General features: G+C 35.6%; 1 protein-coding gene across 3 annotated transcripts in view; it reads left to right on the top strand.

Annotated features, from left to right (window-relative positions):
- Positions 1-18,330, top strand: part of LOC126095181 (vascular endothelial growth factor receptor 1) — a 549,049-nt gene that overhangs the window by 491,450 nt on the left and 39,269 nt on the right. For all 3 annotated transcript variants that reach the window (XM_049909913.1, XM_049909914.1, XM_049909915.1), the window contains 2 exons: positions 8,034-8,258; positions 10,273-10,441. In XM_049909913.1, the coding sequence (XP_049765870.1) occupies positions 8,034-8,258; positions 10,273-10,441 (394 nt within the window). The remainder of the gene's footprint in view (positions 1-8,033; positions 8,259-10,272; positions 10,442-18,330) is intronic.

Below are 18,330 nucleotides of genomic sequence, written 5' to 3' on the forward strand. Positions count from 1 at the left end.
CTACGGGAGTCATACCACACAATATGCACCAGTGCATCAACGCAATACAGCTACATCCAAATGTATATATACAACTACAGAAATCTATAATTATATTAAAAACAAAGATAGACACAATAAAAAAAACACACACAATTTCAAGCTTTCACAACCAACGGTTGCTTCGTCAGGAAAGAGGGAAGGAGAGGGAAAGACGAAAGGATGCGGGTTTTAAGAGAGAGGGTAAGGAGTCATTCCAATCCTGGGAGCGGAAAGACTTACCTTAGGGGGGAAAAAAGGACGGGTATACTCTCTCTCTCTCTCTCTCTCTCTCTCTCTCTCTCTCTCTCTCTCTCTCTCTCTCTCTCTCTCACACACACACACACACACACACACACACACACACACACACACACACACACACACACACGTCCACGTTCAATGCAAGGGAAAGCTACAGCTATTATTTTTCCTGGGGGGTATGCAGCTCCACTGTAGGGTTAATGATGGTTGCATCCTCTTGGGTAAAATATTCTGGAGGTAAAGTGTCACCCATTTGGATCTCTGAGCATGGACTAAACAAGGGCATTTCGTCATCAGGAAGAACATCCTGGCACTTTACCGATCAGAGCATGGAATGTTAAGATTCCTAATTTAGGTAGGTTGCTTATAGAATTCAGGAAGGTAAATGCAAAAGTTTAATTCAGATGTAGTGGGAATTAGTGTAGTTCAATGGCAGGATGAACAGAACTTGTGATCAGGTGAGCATGCAGTTATAAATACAAAATGAAGTAGGGATGATGCAGGAATAGGTCTATAAATGAATAAAAAAAATAGGAATGCAGGTAAGCTGTGTTATGAACAGCACAGTGAACACAGATCATCAAGCCAACATCCACCACATTAGTAATAGTGAATATGCCACCTAGCTTGATGACAAAGATGCTGAAAGAATGTGTGACAAAATAAAAAAAATTATTCACATAGTTAAGGGAGAGGAAAATTTTAATTGTTGTGACGAATGGAATTTGATCATAGGAAAAGGAAGAAAGGAATGGAAGATAAAACTGCTTGGTAGAATTTTGCACAGGGTGTAATTTAATCACTGCCTACACTTGGTTTAAGAATTGCATAAGAAGACTGTATATGTGAAAGAGATCTGAAGACACCAGAAGGTTTCAGATTGGTTATATAATGTTAAGACAGAGATTTTGGAACCAGATTTTTCACAGTAAGGCATTTTCAGGGGAGGATGTGGAGTCTGACAACAATTTATTGGCTAGGAACTCTGATTAAAACTGAAGAAACTGCAAAAAGTTAGGAAGTTAAGGAGATGGGATTTGAATAATTTAAAAGAACGGGAGATTGTTGAGAGTATGAGAAGACCTTAGGCAACAGTTGAATGGAAAGAATGCAATGGAAGATGAATGAGTAGCTTTGAAAGATGAAATGGTAAAGACAGCAGATCAAATGGATAAAAAGACAAAACCTAGCAGAAATACTCGGACAATATGAGATATTGAGTTTAACTGATGAAAGGAGAAAATATAAAATGCAGCAAATAAAAAGTGTGATAGGGAATAAAGGTGCCTAAAAAACAGAATTGACAGAGTGTGGAATTGCTAAACAGGAACAGCTAGGAGAAATACACAAGTCTATAGAAGTATTTATAACTAATGCAAAGATGGATACTGACTATAGGAAAATTGGAGAGACCTTTGGAGAGAAGAAAAGTATTTGTACAAATATTAAAAGCTCAAATGAAAAACCAGTACTAAGAACAGAAGAGAAGCTGAAAGCTGGAAGGAATATATAGAGGTAAACTTGAAGGCAATATGATGGAAAGGGAAGTGGAAATACATAATGAGATGGGATATATGGTACTGTGAGAATGATTTGACAGAGCACTGAAAGCCCTAAGTCAAAACAAGGCCCATGGAGTAGGAACATACCTTCAGAACTACTGATGCCCTTGGGAGAGCCAGCCAAGACAAAACTACTCCACTACTCCACCCAGTGCACAAAATACCCTCGGACTTCAGGAAGAATGTAATACTCCAGTTCCAAAGAAAGTAAGTGCTGACAGGTGTGAATGTCACCAAACTATCTGTTTAATAAATCATGGTTGCAAAATACGTACATGAGTAATTTACAGAAGAATGGAGAAACAGGTAGAAGCTGACCTTAGGGAAGATAAGTTCGGGTTCCAGAGGAAAGTGGGAACATGCGAGGCAATACTGACCCTACGATTTATATTATGAGATAGGTTAAAGAAAGACAAACCTATGTTTATAACATTTAAAGACTTAGGCTTTTGGCAACATTCACTGGAGTACATTCTTCAAAACTTTTGAAATTAGTAGATCAAATACTGGAAGTGAATGGTTATTTACAACAAGAAGAAGACAGCGAGAAGACGACAAGAAGAAGACAGCGGCTATAATGGTCAGAAGTCACGAAAGAGAAGCCCTGTCTAAGAATGGTGTGAGACAGGGTTGCAGCATATCTACATTGCTGTTCAGTCTGTGTGTTGACTAGTCAGTAACAGAAACCAAAGAAAAACTTGAGACAGAATTAAAGTTCAGGGAGAAGAGATAAAAACGGAGGTTTGCAGCTGACATTGTAGTGCTGTCAAGAGACAGCAAAGGACTTGGAGGAGCAGTTGAAGGCAAGGTCAGTGTCTCAAAAAGAGGAGATAAGGTGAATATCAACAAAAGCAAGACAAGGGTAATGGAATGTAGTCAAATTAAATCAGTCGATATTGAGGGAATTAGATTATGAAACAATACACTAAAAGTAATAGATATTTTTGATATTTTGGCAGTAAAATAAATGATGGCCAAAGTAGATTGGATGTAAAATGTAGACTGGCAATGCCAAGAAAGGCATCAGAAAAAAATAATTCTTAACATCAAATATAAATTAAAGATTAGGAAGTCTTTTCTGAAGTTATTTATCTGGAGTGTAGCCTTGTACAGAAGTGAAACATTGGTGATAAACAGTCCAGATGAGATGAGAAGAGAAGAGAATATTTTGAAATGTGATGCTACAGAAGAATGCTGAAGATTAGATGGGTTGATTGCATAACTAATGAAATTCCGAACAAAATTGGGGAGAAAAGAAATTTGTGGCCTTAATTGTCTAAAAGACAGAATCAGTTGATGGGACACTTTCTGAGACAGAAAGGAATCATCAGTTTATTGTTGAAGGGAAGTGTGGGTGGTACAAATTGTAGAGGGAGACCGAGAGACATATACGGTAAGCAGTTTCAAAAGGATGCAAGTTGCATTAATTATTTGGAGATAACAAGGCTTGTGCAGGTGGGATAGCAGCATGGAGAGCTGCATCAAACCAGTCTTTGTTCTGAACAGTGACTCCCTTATCTCCCAATTCAATTCAGTACCTTTTCATTACATAAGCAATCTTTCCAACAAATCTTTAGACTTTGTCTGTAGCAGCCCATTTCAAAAGTTTCTATTTTCTTTTTGCCTTTGCTGTATAACATTTATGTTTCACTTCTGTGTAATGTAAGTATCCAGAGAAATTCTTTCTGGAAGGGCTTCCTATCACTTAAATTTGTATTAGATGTAACTTAGAGGATGTCTCAAACCTTTTGGGTCAAATCTAAACAGGTGATAGTGGGTCCACACGTGATTATATTGAGATGAGAACATTACTCATCACAAGAGTTTACAGATGTGCATATAACATATGGTGCAGCAGGGTGTAGTGCCCACAAAGCAGTATGGATTTACAGAGAACACTTGTCAAACGGGCTTCATCCTAACTGGAATTAGTTCATTTTTTATGGATACCAGCTTACGAGAGATGGGGTTGTTCACACCAGAGAGAGGAGGCCAAGGTTACTGTCAAAGACATGTCTGAACATCAGACATCGAGGGGATGGTTTTGGATGGTGTGGCCCGTCACCCAGCAATAAACACTTGTCAATTTGCTCGTGAAGTGCATACTCTTAAGGGTACAGTGTGGAAGGTACTCTCTGGGGTCACATGAAATTACAACATAAAAATAACAACACACAAAATATAAAATAAAATGGTATGAACCCAAAAAAAGACAAGCCATAAATTTATGTAAACACAATCAACAATATAACATGAGGATCAACTTAATTTTTCGAGGAACTGCTCGACAGAATAGGAGGATTGACCCATGAGGAAACTGTTCAGTTTTGATTTGAAAGTGCTTAGATTACTCTTAAGATGTTTTGAATTCTTGGGGTACCTTATTGAAAATCGATTCAGCAGTATACTGCACGACTTTCCAATACCATATGTCATAAGCAAATGAAAATAGGCAAAGTAGACTACTTTTTGTGTTGAACTATCGCTTACTTCAAACACGGTTCGAATAGTGAAAATGGCAGCATTATTCTTTGAACAAGATCCTAAGCATGGACTTCCCATGACCGTTTCCTATCTGAAGCCTAGAAATTTGAACTGTTCAGTTTCACTAATCATATGCCTAGTTTGTGAAATTCCACATCGGGTTTTGTTGAATTGTGTGTTAGAAACTAAAAACTGACTCTTATTGTGATTTTGCTTTGGCTTATTTTTTACAAGCCATAAACTTATATCTCGAACTGCACTATTTGAAACTGTGCCAGTGTTGCACACAACATACTTTACTACGAAGCTTGTGTCATCAGCAAACAGAAATATCATAGAATCACCTGTAATACTAGAGGGCGTATCATTTATATAAATAAGGAACAGGAGTGGCCCCAGCGCTAATCCCTGGGACTCCTCCCATTTAATGGTGCCTCATGCAAGCCCAACATCATAGCCATTCTCAACACTCTGGAGAATGACGTTTTGCCATCTGTTATTAAAGTAAGAGGTGAACCAATTGTGAACTACTCCCTGTATTCCATAATGGTCCAACTTCAGGAGACTGACCTTCATTAAAGGGAAAACAACAAAGATGGATAAATACAGCACTAACATGTGCAGCACAGTACTAGATGGACCTACACAGCCAAATACGCAGAGTGATACAACTGACAAACCCCGAAAAAATTCAGCCGCCATTACGAATGAAACTGAAGGTACAGAATAACCAAACAAATATAAGTGGACCAATGTAATGTACACACACAAAAAACAGAAAGAATCATTATAATAGGACTGAAATTGATGTTCGACCAGAAATAAGGATGCATCATTTGCAGACACACGCCAACAATGTGTTAAACTCAAGAAGAAATTGTAAGCCACACAAGGAACCTCATCCGAACAGCCAGAAAACTACTCAAATTCCAGAATAATAATAATAATAATAATAATAATAATAATAATAATAATAATAATAATAACTGGCATTTTATACAGGAGATCAGTGAGTGACACCTATGTGCAGAGAATAAATGGCAATATTGAAAAAACAGTTCAATAAACTAAGAGTCATTTTTATTGATCCTAGTAAATTTCTGAGTGCAAAGTGTCTTGCCAAAGATGGTCTACATCTGAATAGGTTGGACTCAAAAATATCAGTAAGATGTTCATAAGTATTTGCCAGATCATAAAAAATAAGAGAAAGTGATAAGTAGTGATGGGGTTGAAAAAATTGGTGTAGCATTAAGAAAGACAAAACCAAACCATTATCTGGCAAGAAATATGTTAAGGCCCATAACTAATAGTCAAAGTAGATACGTTATCCCCTGGAATAAAAATTGTTTAAACACTGATGCTTCAAACAATAAAATCTCCAAAATAGAAGAATTGGAAATTATTCTGTCAGAATGTGCAACTATTAGAGTTGTTTATTTACATGAGCACTGGTGTACTGAGGACATAATTAAAATTCTAAACAAAATACAGAACCTCAGATTAGCAAGTAGCTTTTGCAGAAGAAACATGTCATGTGGAGGCTCATGTATACTTCTGCATAGTGATATAAATTATGATACCAGAAACTGTATTAATTATGTAAATGAAGAATGAGTTTGAGAGCTGTTGTGTAGAAATGGTGGACTCACTAGCAAATGTTATACTAATATAAGTATAGAGAACTCCACGGACACCAACAATAGAACTATTCTTATCTAAGCTTCAAATCATGCTAGAAGACCTTTGTAGAGGAAAAAAATGTAATGGCTGCTGATTTTTAATATTGATACACATGTGAGAGTAGCCACACTTAAAGATTCACTGGCTTGGTAAAGAAATATGGTTTCAAATTGAATTTCTTTGAATCTACCAGAGACAATGGGCAGCCAGCAATATAATTAATTATGTATATGAAGATGTGTATAACTCTTTGCCTTTACAAATGTCTGCTTGTGTCTGTGTATGTGTGGATGGATGTGTGTGTGTGTGTGTGTGCGCGCGAGTGTATACCTGTCCTTTTTTCCCCCTAAGGTAAGATGTGTATAAATTTTGTCTAGATTTAGGTATTTCAGATCATTGTGTGTTGTGCATTGAGCTGCCACAGACAGATAGGAACATTTCACTTATGAGAATCAATATGAGCAGGAACTTTAGCTAAGAAAACTTGCTAACATTTTGTGAGAAGCTAAAAGTGAAAACATGGTCTTTTGATCGTTGTAACTTAGGTGATGGAAACCTTGATAAATTGCTAAGTAGTTTTCTTGGTATCTTCAATGAAACATTTCCACTTACTCTGCAGCAATAAAATAACAAATAAATTAAAGTGGATTACCCAGGGCATAAAAATTTCCAGTTTAAGGAAAAGTTAACTGCACAGAGAACTAAGATATAATAAAGATATTGATTTCATTAAATATGTTAGACTCTGTAATTCCAAGGGCCACACATTACAAATATTGGGCTGTGTAGAGCACCATTGCTACACAAAAATGGAGTACGTAGTTTGTGTACAGTTAATGTAAACTATCTAGTTGGGTACCTTCTAAGATTAAACATAAAGACACACATTTCTTGTTTAGAGATTCAGAGTGCACTTTTCTGGAAACTACATTATGAAGCCAAGGTAATAAAGGAAAAAAATAAACTGTGGCAAATATTCACTACTTAAATTGGCATTCAGACACAGGTCTAAAACAATGTAACTGGTTATTAAAAATTTTTGAAAAGATGTGGCACAATCACAGTTGAAATTACACCTGCTGCTTTTATGGGTGTTACTACACATACATCAGGCATGTATTAATGCCATTAAAATTAACCTGTATTAGCATGCATTAAAAGTACCAGTCAGTCATAGTGACATGAATCCTCTAATGTCTATGGTTCATTAGAGTGCAGTACATGGAGAGGAAGGTATTTACAATGTACATATTGGTACATATACATCTTTGCATACTCGCAGATTTTAAATTGTGTGAACCTTCATATTTAAATAATAAAGCAATTAGGAACATGTTTTCGCTTTCATCACATAGTAGTGACTCACATCTGATAATCATTGAAGGGAATGGAAGTCACAGCTTTGTCAGTGCCACCCTGATGCATTTATTTCTTATCACCTTAACACCTGTAAAAATATGGCAATTACGGTTTTAGAAACAGATGGCCATGCACTGGCCTTCAGATGCGGTAAGTGTGAAGAAAACCAAAGAGGGGCCAGTTCTTATGGACAACTTATAATGCTGGCCCAAATGGCTGATTCATGGACAATTACTTAATTTTTTTCAATGAGTTTCTTAGTAGAAAAAATTCACATACATATTATCATGAGTGTGTTGCATACTACTAAACTTCAGCATATTTTATTATACTGAGCGTTGAAATTCTTTACTACATCTGCATTGTTGAAGCCTTCATGTACCCTAGAATGTAGATTGATTATTAAATCTACATGCGTTAATTCTCATGTTGTGTAAGCATATTAAAGCTTTAAAATGTGCCAGAAAAACATAGAATAGGATACCTATTTCATAAGTTTGGGAGGTTCTCCTCATTGTGAGTCCCTTGAATAAGATTTTCTTATGTTAGGTAAATACTTTCTGCAATTTAATTCATTTGGTGCTGTTGAAATAAATATTTCTGACAGTTTTTTTGATCAGTGATTCCCACTTGTTACCTTACATTTCCTTTATTTATCATTCATAGGCAAACAGCTCGGTTCTGGAGCTTTTGGTGTTGTTATGAAGGCAGAAGCATTTGGCATCTTGGAAGAAGAACCTGTCACAACAGTAGCAGTTAAAATGGTGAAAAGAAACACTGACTATACGTACATCAAAGCATTAGCATCAGAACTCAAAATAATGGTACATCTAGGAAAGCATCTGAATGTTGTAAACTTGCTCGGAGCATGCACAACAAACATAACGAAGAGTGAGTACTATTTCTAAATGAACTATAAAATTAATTTTGAAATTGGGATGTTTTAGTCCAAATTATTATTTGCAAATTTTGTCATTGAACATTTGTGTGCTGTTATTTTCAAATGATTGTGGCAGTGGAAAATTAGTGAAATGGTAAACTTTTTTGCACAAATTGAACCAACTACTCCATGATTACAATCTTATGTGCTATTTATTTAGCTAATAGCAACTCTGTTTGAATGGTTGAAATATTTTTATATGCTGTAAGTATAAAAAATTGAAGAGGTTCTTGTGTAATGTCCCTTCTGAGATTAAAAATGATATTTAGTTGTTTGTTTTGACTTAGAAATAGAGCTGATATCAAAATTTATGTTTAGAGTACCAAAACCTAGCAAAAGAAAGTGTAGAATTGAGTTAATTTATACCAAAATTTGTAATTTTTAATATTAAGCATTCCAGTAGGTTCTTGAGAACAAACCTAATTTTGTAACTTAAATGTTTGTGCTAATATGCTTTGCTGCTAATGGTGGCAGCAAACAAATAGGTAAAAATATAAGTTACAGTGATAAATGAGACACATTTTACAACAGTTAATACAGTTGGTTTTGATACTCTTTCCTGGTGCATGGCCTCTATTTGTTAGCACAGTTTGATAAAAGCTTCTGTGGTGATATCCTTAAGACGCCATGTCCAACATGAAATTTTATTAGCTTCAGCATGAGAATGTTATGTATTAATGTTTGCACAGTTTCTGTTGATGCCTGTCTCTGTACTTCAGTATACACCTTATTTATATATTATTTTTATTATTGGATGGTGATATGTCAGATTCTCAGGGAATTGAATTTTCTTAAAATTTCAGGCAGTTCTGGAAGAGTCTAGAGGGAGCTTTTTAATGAAGGGAACTAAACATTGAATCATTTTGTTAAACATTACTTGTGAGATTATGCTTTGGAAAAAATAGATTGTGCAGCTGTGTAAGGAAGGTGAAGTAATGCATTGTAATGTTTGTTGCTCGATCACAGCTACCTCCAATATGCACACAAACCTAGGGAATCTTCATTATTGTTTGTGTGCTCTTGGGCTCAATGTTTGTTTCCCATTGCATGATGGAGTGTAATGTGCACGTGAGATTTTGTGAAGTAGCTGTGACTTTTTCACACATATGCAAACGTCTTTTCTTGTAATTTTGTATTAAAAAAATATAAATGCCAATCCATATTTGAACTTGCATATTTTGTATGTCAGCTTGGAATAATCAGGCTTGGTTTGAAATGGGTAAAAAGCAACCATTGTACTACTTCACTGACTTTCTTGCAGTTCATATGTTACGTTAATATTGACAATAATGTGAAGAGAGTCTGGTTAGAAACAGGAAGTGTCACTGCTATTGAAGTCTGTTGATAGTACATTCCAGGGAAAACAACTGAAGCAGTTCCTGCTAGAATTTCAGATATACTTGAGGTTGTCACACAATGATATAGGATGGCACAGAATGGCAACATTAACAAAGGAATTTCCAAGGGTAGCAAGAACTTAAAAGATACAGAACTATCAATAAGACTGTAATTTCTTTCTGAACTTGATATAATTATTAATAAGTGATATAGCAACTTAAAAATCTTAATTTGTCACCATTAAAACCAGTAAAGTAAAACTCACCTGGACAGCTGTCATGTTAAATCAGTGTGCCAGCTAGCCTGGATGTGGCTTTCCGGCAGTTTCCCACACCCTATTAAGTGAGCTGGTACTGAAGTCACACCTCACTTACATGATTAGCAAACATTTAGAAAACTTCTGCTTGCTTTCACATGCATTACAAATACTAAAGTAAAACTCGTTCTTTGTACAAAAGAAACTGAGGTCATTAAAATTTGGAACTTCAGCCATAAAAAAACCTTTCAGGGAATTATTCTAAAGGAACAGTGGTGGTGGTGATGGTGATGGTGATGGTGATGGTGATGGTGATGGTGATGATGATGATGATGATGATGATGAGCATTGATAACATCCTTTCATTGCAGAGGAACTGTTGGTTATAGTGGAATACTGCCGATTTGGAAATCTGCACAACTACCTTTTACGTCATCGTGATGAGTTTATTGACCAGATAGATCCAAAAACAGGAACGGTAGATCCAACTATTGGGCAAGAGATACTGGAAAGAGCTGACTCATTTAATAAAAAGAACAGGTAATGTTTAATTTAAATGTTAACAGGTTCTGTTTATAACTGTGTGAAAATGAATAGTGATACAGTCCATGTTGCAAGAAGATATTGTGAATAAGACCTAGGCAGAAAGAAAATAAACAAGTCCCCATTATCACCTACTTGAAACTGCAAAATTATTTTGTGGAATTGTTGGTTTTCATATTTGTTTGTTCCATACATTTTGTTTATTCCATACATTCTGTTTACTTCTGTAATAAGTTAAAGAGAATAGTCTGAATTATTTAGAATTCACACACAAGTAAAAATATTAAAATGCTTTCAATGACTGGTGTCCTCACTAATTTCCTACATGGCTCAATTTCTAAGTTGGCCATTTATTTCTTGACATAAATCCCTTTCTGTAATCCCTTTTACTGTCTTCAATAGTTTTCGCCTTCTTGTTATTTTCTGTAGTTTTAGTTGAAGGAATATCTGTTTCTGATGACTCAAGATTGTAAGCATCTTGGTATTTTACTATTTTCACATGCCTTATCAGTAATTAGATTTGATTTGATTTGTCTATCCCTGTTTGTTTGTCACATTCAGTTTTGTATATCAATTTCATGCTTTGAAACTGTTATCTGAGAAATATTCGTATAAATCAGCAGCTTATACTTACCCAAATTAATACAGTTCACACATCATTGTTACATTTTTGTGTGTTCTTTGACATCCATTTGCTATGACATGAAAATGTAATTTCTCATGTCTCACCTTCGAAATTTATTTCTTAAACCTTTAAAGCAAATAGAAAATTAGCTACTTATTTTCCTAGATTTCCAATATTAACAGAAATTTAAATGGGTATAGATAGCACAAAAAGATGGTAACTATATTGCACTGTTACAAAGAATGGCCTTAAAGCATCAGTTAGGATAAATTGGAAGGATTTTATGGTTATCATTAGTGTTTGTGTTGAAATTAAGGGGTGCATCTATCTGGTCCTGTTTGAATATTGTAGAAACTCTCACAAAAATCTGATGTTTCATTAATGTACTGATAACAAAACATACATTTTTACATTTGAATGTTGTCAGAATTATTGTGAATTATGGTTTATCTCATAATGTACATAAACTAAATCATTTGATTCAGGTACAGGAGAAATGTCAAATTGTGGTAAAATTACACCATAAACAAAGAACAGCTGATGTTTACAGACAGCATCATGATAATAATACAGTTTGTTATACATACGTACAATAAAATTTAACACTCCATGACCCCTTGCTCAAATGATCATTTCATCATCTATGAATTCTTCTATTGGATAGTAGCATTTCTCCCACAGAATCTGCTGCAGCCTTATTTTTTAAAGTTTCTGGCTTCATATTAAATATGTTTTTGCCCATTAACTTGTTATATATTGTCATCCCCATATACCCCTGTGTAGGATGTGCATATAATCTAACTGGAGTGTGAGTAGCATAAAATTTATTTTTATTTCTTGTGTTATATGTATCGTTAAAATTATTCTCCTCAAATAATTTTTGTATGTTGTGTAGGAAGACAGTAATTTCATAATTGTATATGGAGGGAACAGTTAGAATTTGCAGTTTCCGAAATAATGGGTGACAAGACTCTGTTCGCTGTACTGTACACAAGTATTTGGCAATTTTCTTTTGCATTTTCAGTATTCAAGATACACTACTTGAACTCCACCAAAAATTATCCCATATTTAATGACAGATTGAAAATAACTATGATAAGCATTTTTTTGAGTACTAAAGTCAGTGGAATTTTTCTAGTATTTGCATTGCAAATGCAAAAATGCTCAGTTTTTTTGATAAAAAGTCAATATGTGTATTCCAACTTAAGTTCTTGTCCACATCTAGTCCCAGGAATTTGACTGTGTCAACTTCTTTTATAGGTTGATTGTTATGTTGTATTTTAAGTTCCACTCATTTCAAATGTTTGGTTTTGAAATGTACCCAGTGGGTTTTTGCAATGTTCAGTTTCAACCCACTTAACTGTAACCAGTTTTGTAATGTATTTAGTGTCCTTATGATGGAGTTTGGAATTTTTTCTGCTTTATCATCTTCAAGTAAAATAGAAGTATCATCTCCAAACAGAACTGATAGGGAATTTATATTTAGGGTAAGTGATTTACATAGAATAGGAACAGGATTGGCCCCAAAACGGAGCTTGAGGCACGCCTTGTGATACTGTACTCTCTTTACAATAATAGTTCACCGCAGCTGAGGTGATAGTTACCCTTAATTTTTTTTTTTTTTTTTTTTTTTTTTTTTTTTTTTTGTGTGTGTGTGTGTGTGTGTGTGTGTGTGTGTGTGTGTGTGTGTGTGTGTGTGTAAGGGTGATGGTAGCCAAATTAGAGCATTGTCTTTAATCCCGTGTTTGTCTGATTTGTAGATAAGCATGTCATGGTTCATGGAGTCAAATGCTTTTTTGAGATCACAGAAGATAACTGCAGCTTTACTCCTCTGATCCAATTATTTGCCTATCTTTTCAATAAATACTCACTGCATCCAAAGTGTTTTTCCTCAGTTGAAATCCAAATTAGTTACTTAAAATATTTTACAATAAATTTTTTGATTTGGTTTGCAGCTACTTTCTCTAACACTTTTGACAGGACTGGAAGAATGGAAATAGAAATAGTTTCCCACATCTTCCCATAGCCCTTTCTTGAACAGGGGTCTGACTTCAGCATGCTTCAAAATGTCGGGAAAGTATCCCTCTTCAAAAGACGGGTTGAATATTTTAGTTAGGGGAGGTGCTATTATGCCACACTCTATTGGAAGCACTTTAGTGAGTATCCCATCCCTCCCAGAAGTTTTTATTTTTTAATGATAATATAACTTTTCCACATCCTTTATCATGACTCTCAGCTTCTTGGTGGATTCTGAAGGGATTTACTTTACTCTGCTACATCAACATTTAGCTTTGCCACATTTATGAAGAATTCATTTAAACACTCTGATATTTGAGCTGGGTTTACAATGAAGCTATCATCTACTTTAATCCTAGATATTTTGTTTCTGCTAACTGTGACACCTGATTCTGATCTGACAACAGACGCACACTGCTTTTGTTTTACGTTTATGTTGCACGATGAACTTCTTGTTTGCTATTTGTTTGGCTGTTTTCATAACTTTTTAAAATATAGGTTTATAATGATGAACATCCTCAGTAAAATGTCTGTTCTCATTATATTTCAGTTCATTGTGGAGTTTCCTCTTCCTGGCACTAGAAACTTTCCTGGGTTATCCATTAAAGTTTTAGTTGTTTTGTTGCATATAGTTCTAAGTGGAAAAGTGTCATTAAATATTTCAAGAAAGCTACTTAAAAAATTGTTAAAGTTACTATTACTCGAAATACAGCTGTTGTAAGGCCATTCAACCTATCTTAACTTATTTTGAAATGTAATTTAATTTTTTTTTTGCATTGGAGTTACTTTTCATATGGCTTTTATTACGTGAAATTTCTTTTTTAATTTTTGGTGATTGAGTGAATAGTGCAGAGTGGTCAGAGATTCCTATATCCATGCAGAACTCATAAATATCTTCAAATACATAATTTGTTACAATATTATCAATACAGGTAGCCGACTGTGCACTTACTCTGTTGGTTTTCATAAAGTTTATTTTGAAGCCAAGGTTTATATTGAGTTAGTGAATTTGGACACGTCATTGCTTTCAATTATGATATTAATATTGAAGTCAGCAACTGTTATTATATTTTTCCTTTTTTCTTTACTGAGTTTTTCAAGCAGGCAATGAAATTTCGCCAGAAAAACTTCAATTGTAGCTTTCTCTGGTACTCTGTAAATAGAAACTACTACTACATTTAAGTCCCTCAGTTTGATACAGCAGCTTTCAAATACACACTCATCATTTAAATGATTAAAAGTCATTTCTTATGTAATATTTCATATCATAATGAGTAAGTATGCAAGAGCCTCCATGTGTTTTCTCTTGTCTACAAAAGCTGTTGGCTAATTCAAAATTTTCAGTTGTATTAAGAATTTTAATGTCAGATGTAAGCCAATGTTCATTCAGGCAAACAACTTTATTTCTACATTCAGAAAGAATAATTTGTAATTCGTCCACTTTGACTTTTGTTTGAAAAGTCAGCAGCGCTTGGACCATTTATATTAAAGTGCATTATGTGGGGACACTCTTTTTTCTATTTATGATCTCAAGCGTACTATTTCCTGGGTACTGTTTCAGTCTTGCCATTTTCGTTAGCGAACACTGTTTCTCATCTCCATGATTTCTTAAAAGTTTCCCCTATTTTTCAGAATTTTACATGCATCAGCGAACATTTTACTGAACATTTTGGATCCTAACCTATTTAGGTACAGACTGTCTTTACCCAAATATTTATCACTTAAGAATTTATTCAGATTTACGAACACAGCTCCAAAATAATTACAGTTTTCATTTAAATCACAGTTTCTCTCAATTTATTGATCACTGACTGATCTTCTGTAGATAATACCACTCACCATGATTCTAGGCTTTTGTAGAGATTATTGGCAGATTGAATTAAATTTCTTGTTTCACTTACAATTTGCTATTCAGTGCTGCTTCTAAGAGAATTTGTACCTACGTGGATGAAGAATCTTTTGTAATTCTTCAGAGGTGCCTTTGCTGAACAGTCCTGCAAGTTATATAGGTTGCTGAAGTGTGTCTTCAACTGCAGGGTCTTTATTCCTGGACAAATGTCTATTTGGAATTCAGTATATCACTTTTTTCAGCCTACAATCATCTTTAACAGGGAATTTATTATTTTCACTCTGTTCTTCATTACTATGGCATTTCAAATATTTTTACTGTAAGCTACACTTGTCCACTCGTATTTATTTTCTGTTCTTCCAACTTCTGCACGAGTTTGTTTCTTAGATTCAGCAGCCTCGTAGTTTGTATCATTCAGCCCATTTTTGAACTTACTCTCTTTTATAGACTCTGCTGTTTCGTAAAAACGTTTTCCCCCATGTTTCAGGTCATGATTTTCCTGCTTCTGCACTGTTAATTCTGCTTTTAAAGTGTCAACGTCATTACGAAGCACTTAAATAATTTCGTCCTATGAATTCATTGTGGAAGCTAGTTTGTTGTTTTCGCCATTAAAATGCAAATGTCTCTGCCTTGTTTAGCCTTACGTTACTTAGTCTGGCAAAAAGAGAGGAAAGAATAGGAGGAGATCAGACATTTAATTTTCCTCGTGTGCTTTAAAATAGTCAACATATTCTTAACAAAGTATTAAATTGTAAACTACAGGATAAGTTTTGAAATGCTACTTTGCAAACAATGTCAATTTAAAACACAAAGGAGTTACAGACATTGGCTGCAATTAAGCATTAATTTAAATCAGTGGGGACAGTTGATAATTTGTGCTGGACTGGGATTCAAACCCGGGTCTCCTGTTCACTGGGCAGATACGCTGACCACTGTGGCATCCAGATACAGGTTTCATAGCAACTGTACAGACTACCTTAGCATCTTTCCCATCAGACAAAAATTCTCAGTTTATCCAAACATCATATATTATATTTGTAGGGCCCATGCCCATTATCCTCATTACTTGCAGCATTTTGCCGATTCTGATAAGTTTCAGCATGGTGTGCATCCACACTGAAGAGATCATATCCTCACCTTAGGCATCTGTTCCTTCTGTATAAATGTGCTATTCCAATGAACCATTTAGCATTGTAGAAAATAATTCACAGTATGAGTTTCTGTAGTGCTCCATATTCCACACATTTCATAAACTTCATGTGCCTCTTCAGTATTTCAAAATTTGTGCTCATGGCATCAATATTCACTTGTCATGTCACTGTTTTACACTCTGTTGTAATCACAATATCACTGTTTCACAGCTCATAATGCCAAATGACATCTGGATTTTTAAGCAAAATTAATCACTTCAGTGCAGCATGAGCTTCATTCATTAATAACTTCCATTGAGCCATGGTTTCCTAAGAAGCCTCTTACACGTTCAACTTATTCAATAAACCTCTGGTCATTTATCACAAATAGTATCATGAAGGATTTCAGGCATGTACAAGAAGTCAAATGACACACACATTACTAGATGTTGTTAGTAACAGATTATGTTGTCACATTAACCATACTTAAGTCCAAATCTGAAAGCAAGGTGGTCAGTGAATTACTACGCTTAGCACTGAAGGCACACTACACTTAGCACTGAAGGCACTTTTTTTTATGGACACCAATGTAGAGAAATGAACTCCTGGATTGAGTGTGATGCTGTTATACAGATATGGAATATTTCAGAAGACACATACATCACAAACATAAATTCTGAGCAATTACGAATAATAAATACCCGGTGATCATTGGGTTGGAAATAGCAACCAGTAGAACAGTAGCCAGTGATGCTAACAACTACACCACATTGCATGCACTGTGGGTAGTAGCTTTGCTCCCTTTCCTAGGAAAACAATGACATGCTGATTCAGAAGTTATCATTGGAGCCACAACACTACCTTGGATCTAGGTTTTCTCAATGGTCCTGTGTGTGGCAATACTGACAGATCCTAGCATTCTGGTCGTGGTTTCTCATCCTCCTCACTATGACGAGCATTGAAGGTAGCCTCTTACATTGAGGTTTTGCAATTGTTAAGCAGGTCTTCAGTTCCATTGAACAAGAAGTCCCCATCATCAATCTACACCTCAGCATTGTAGTAAGGCTTCATGAGGAGAAGATGGATGGTATCTCTCCACCTTTGTCTCCGTGATGAAGAGTCAAGAGTTATGACTCCTTATGTGACAGCCAACAAGAGACTAAGGACACAGTATGGACCAAAGTAGTGCATTAAGGACTTTTCCATAGTTGCACCTTCTGTAAAGGCGTAAAAATCTATACTAACTGTCTCGGCATGGTGCTTGATGTTACGGTGCTTGCAGTTCTCCTTCTGGGCGTCCAGAGTCCATAAGTGAGCCAGCTGTACTGCTTCTTTGGTCCAGGTGATGAAGTGTTTCATGTGCCACTCCTGAGTGTGGTCCATTTGCAGTTGGAGCAGAGTATTCATTGTTGATTCAGTCTCGTGACCATTGATAAGAAAGAATGGTGCGAAGCCTGTAGTGTCTTGATTTGTTGCATTGTATGTGAGTGTCATAATGGGTAGTATTGTATCCTTAGACCATTCCTCTGTGGATGGTAGGCAGTTGTCATCCTGTGGGTAATGTTACAGCATGAAATTATCTCTGGTACTAGTCTTTATCTCTGGTACTAGTCTTTATCTCTGGTACTAGTCTTTATCTCTGGTACTAGTCTTTATCTCTGGTACTAGTCTTTATTGGAAAACTTTTCCATGGTCAGAGATAAAATGAGGTGATCTGTGCTTAAATATGTCGTCTTCTATAAGGAAATTCACAATTTCTGGAGCTTCAGCAGTCGGCATAGCTTTCATGACTGTGTGGCAGGTAAGGTTGTCAGTGCAGACTATTACCCATTGGCTGATACTTGTTGACTTCAGGAACTACCCCAGAGGATTCCTTCAAATTCTGTGGAATGTTGCTCTACTGACAGAAGTGGTACCAGATGCCCTAGAGGCAACTGAGGCAAGTGCTTTGTAATTGGCATTCCTCACAGTTGCTTACATATTGTCTAATGTATTGGTAGAGATTTGGCCAGTGATACCTGCATCTGATTGTGTATAGGCTATTCACGAATCTCAGGTGACTAAATATTGGAAATTCATGGAAATAATTCAGGATAGCTGGCTGTAGATGAGCTGAGATGACAAGTAACTATTTCTGCCTCACTGGAATGTAGCTCCTCTTACACAACATGCAACTTATTTATTGGAATTATCCATTGATTGACTCCTCCTTCAAGGCTGCTGTGTTTTGCAGCAGTGCTGGGTCTTCCTCTGTTCAGCAGCAATG

The sequence above is a fragment of the Schistocerca cancellata genome, chromosome 8 (assembly GCF_023864275.1).
Source record: "Schistocerca cancellata isolate TAMUIC-IGC-003103 chromosome 8, iqSchCanc2.1, whole genome shotgun sequence".
Taxonomy (NCBI): domain Eukaryota; kingdom Metazoa; phylum Arthropoda; class Insecta; order Orthoptera; family Acrididae; genus Schistocerca; species Schistocerca cancellata.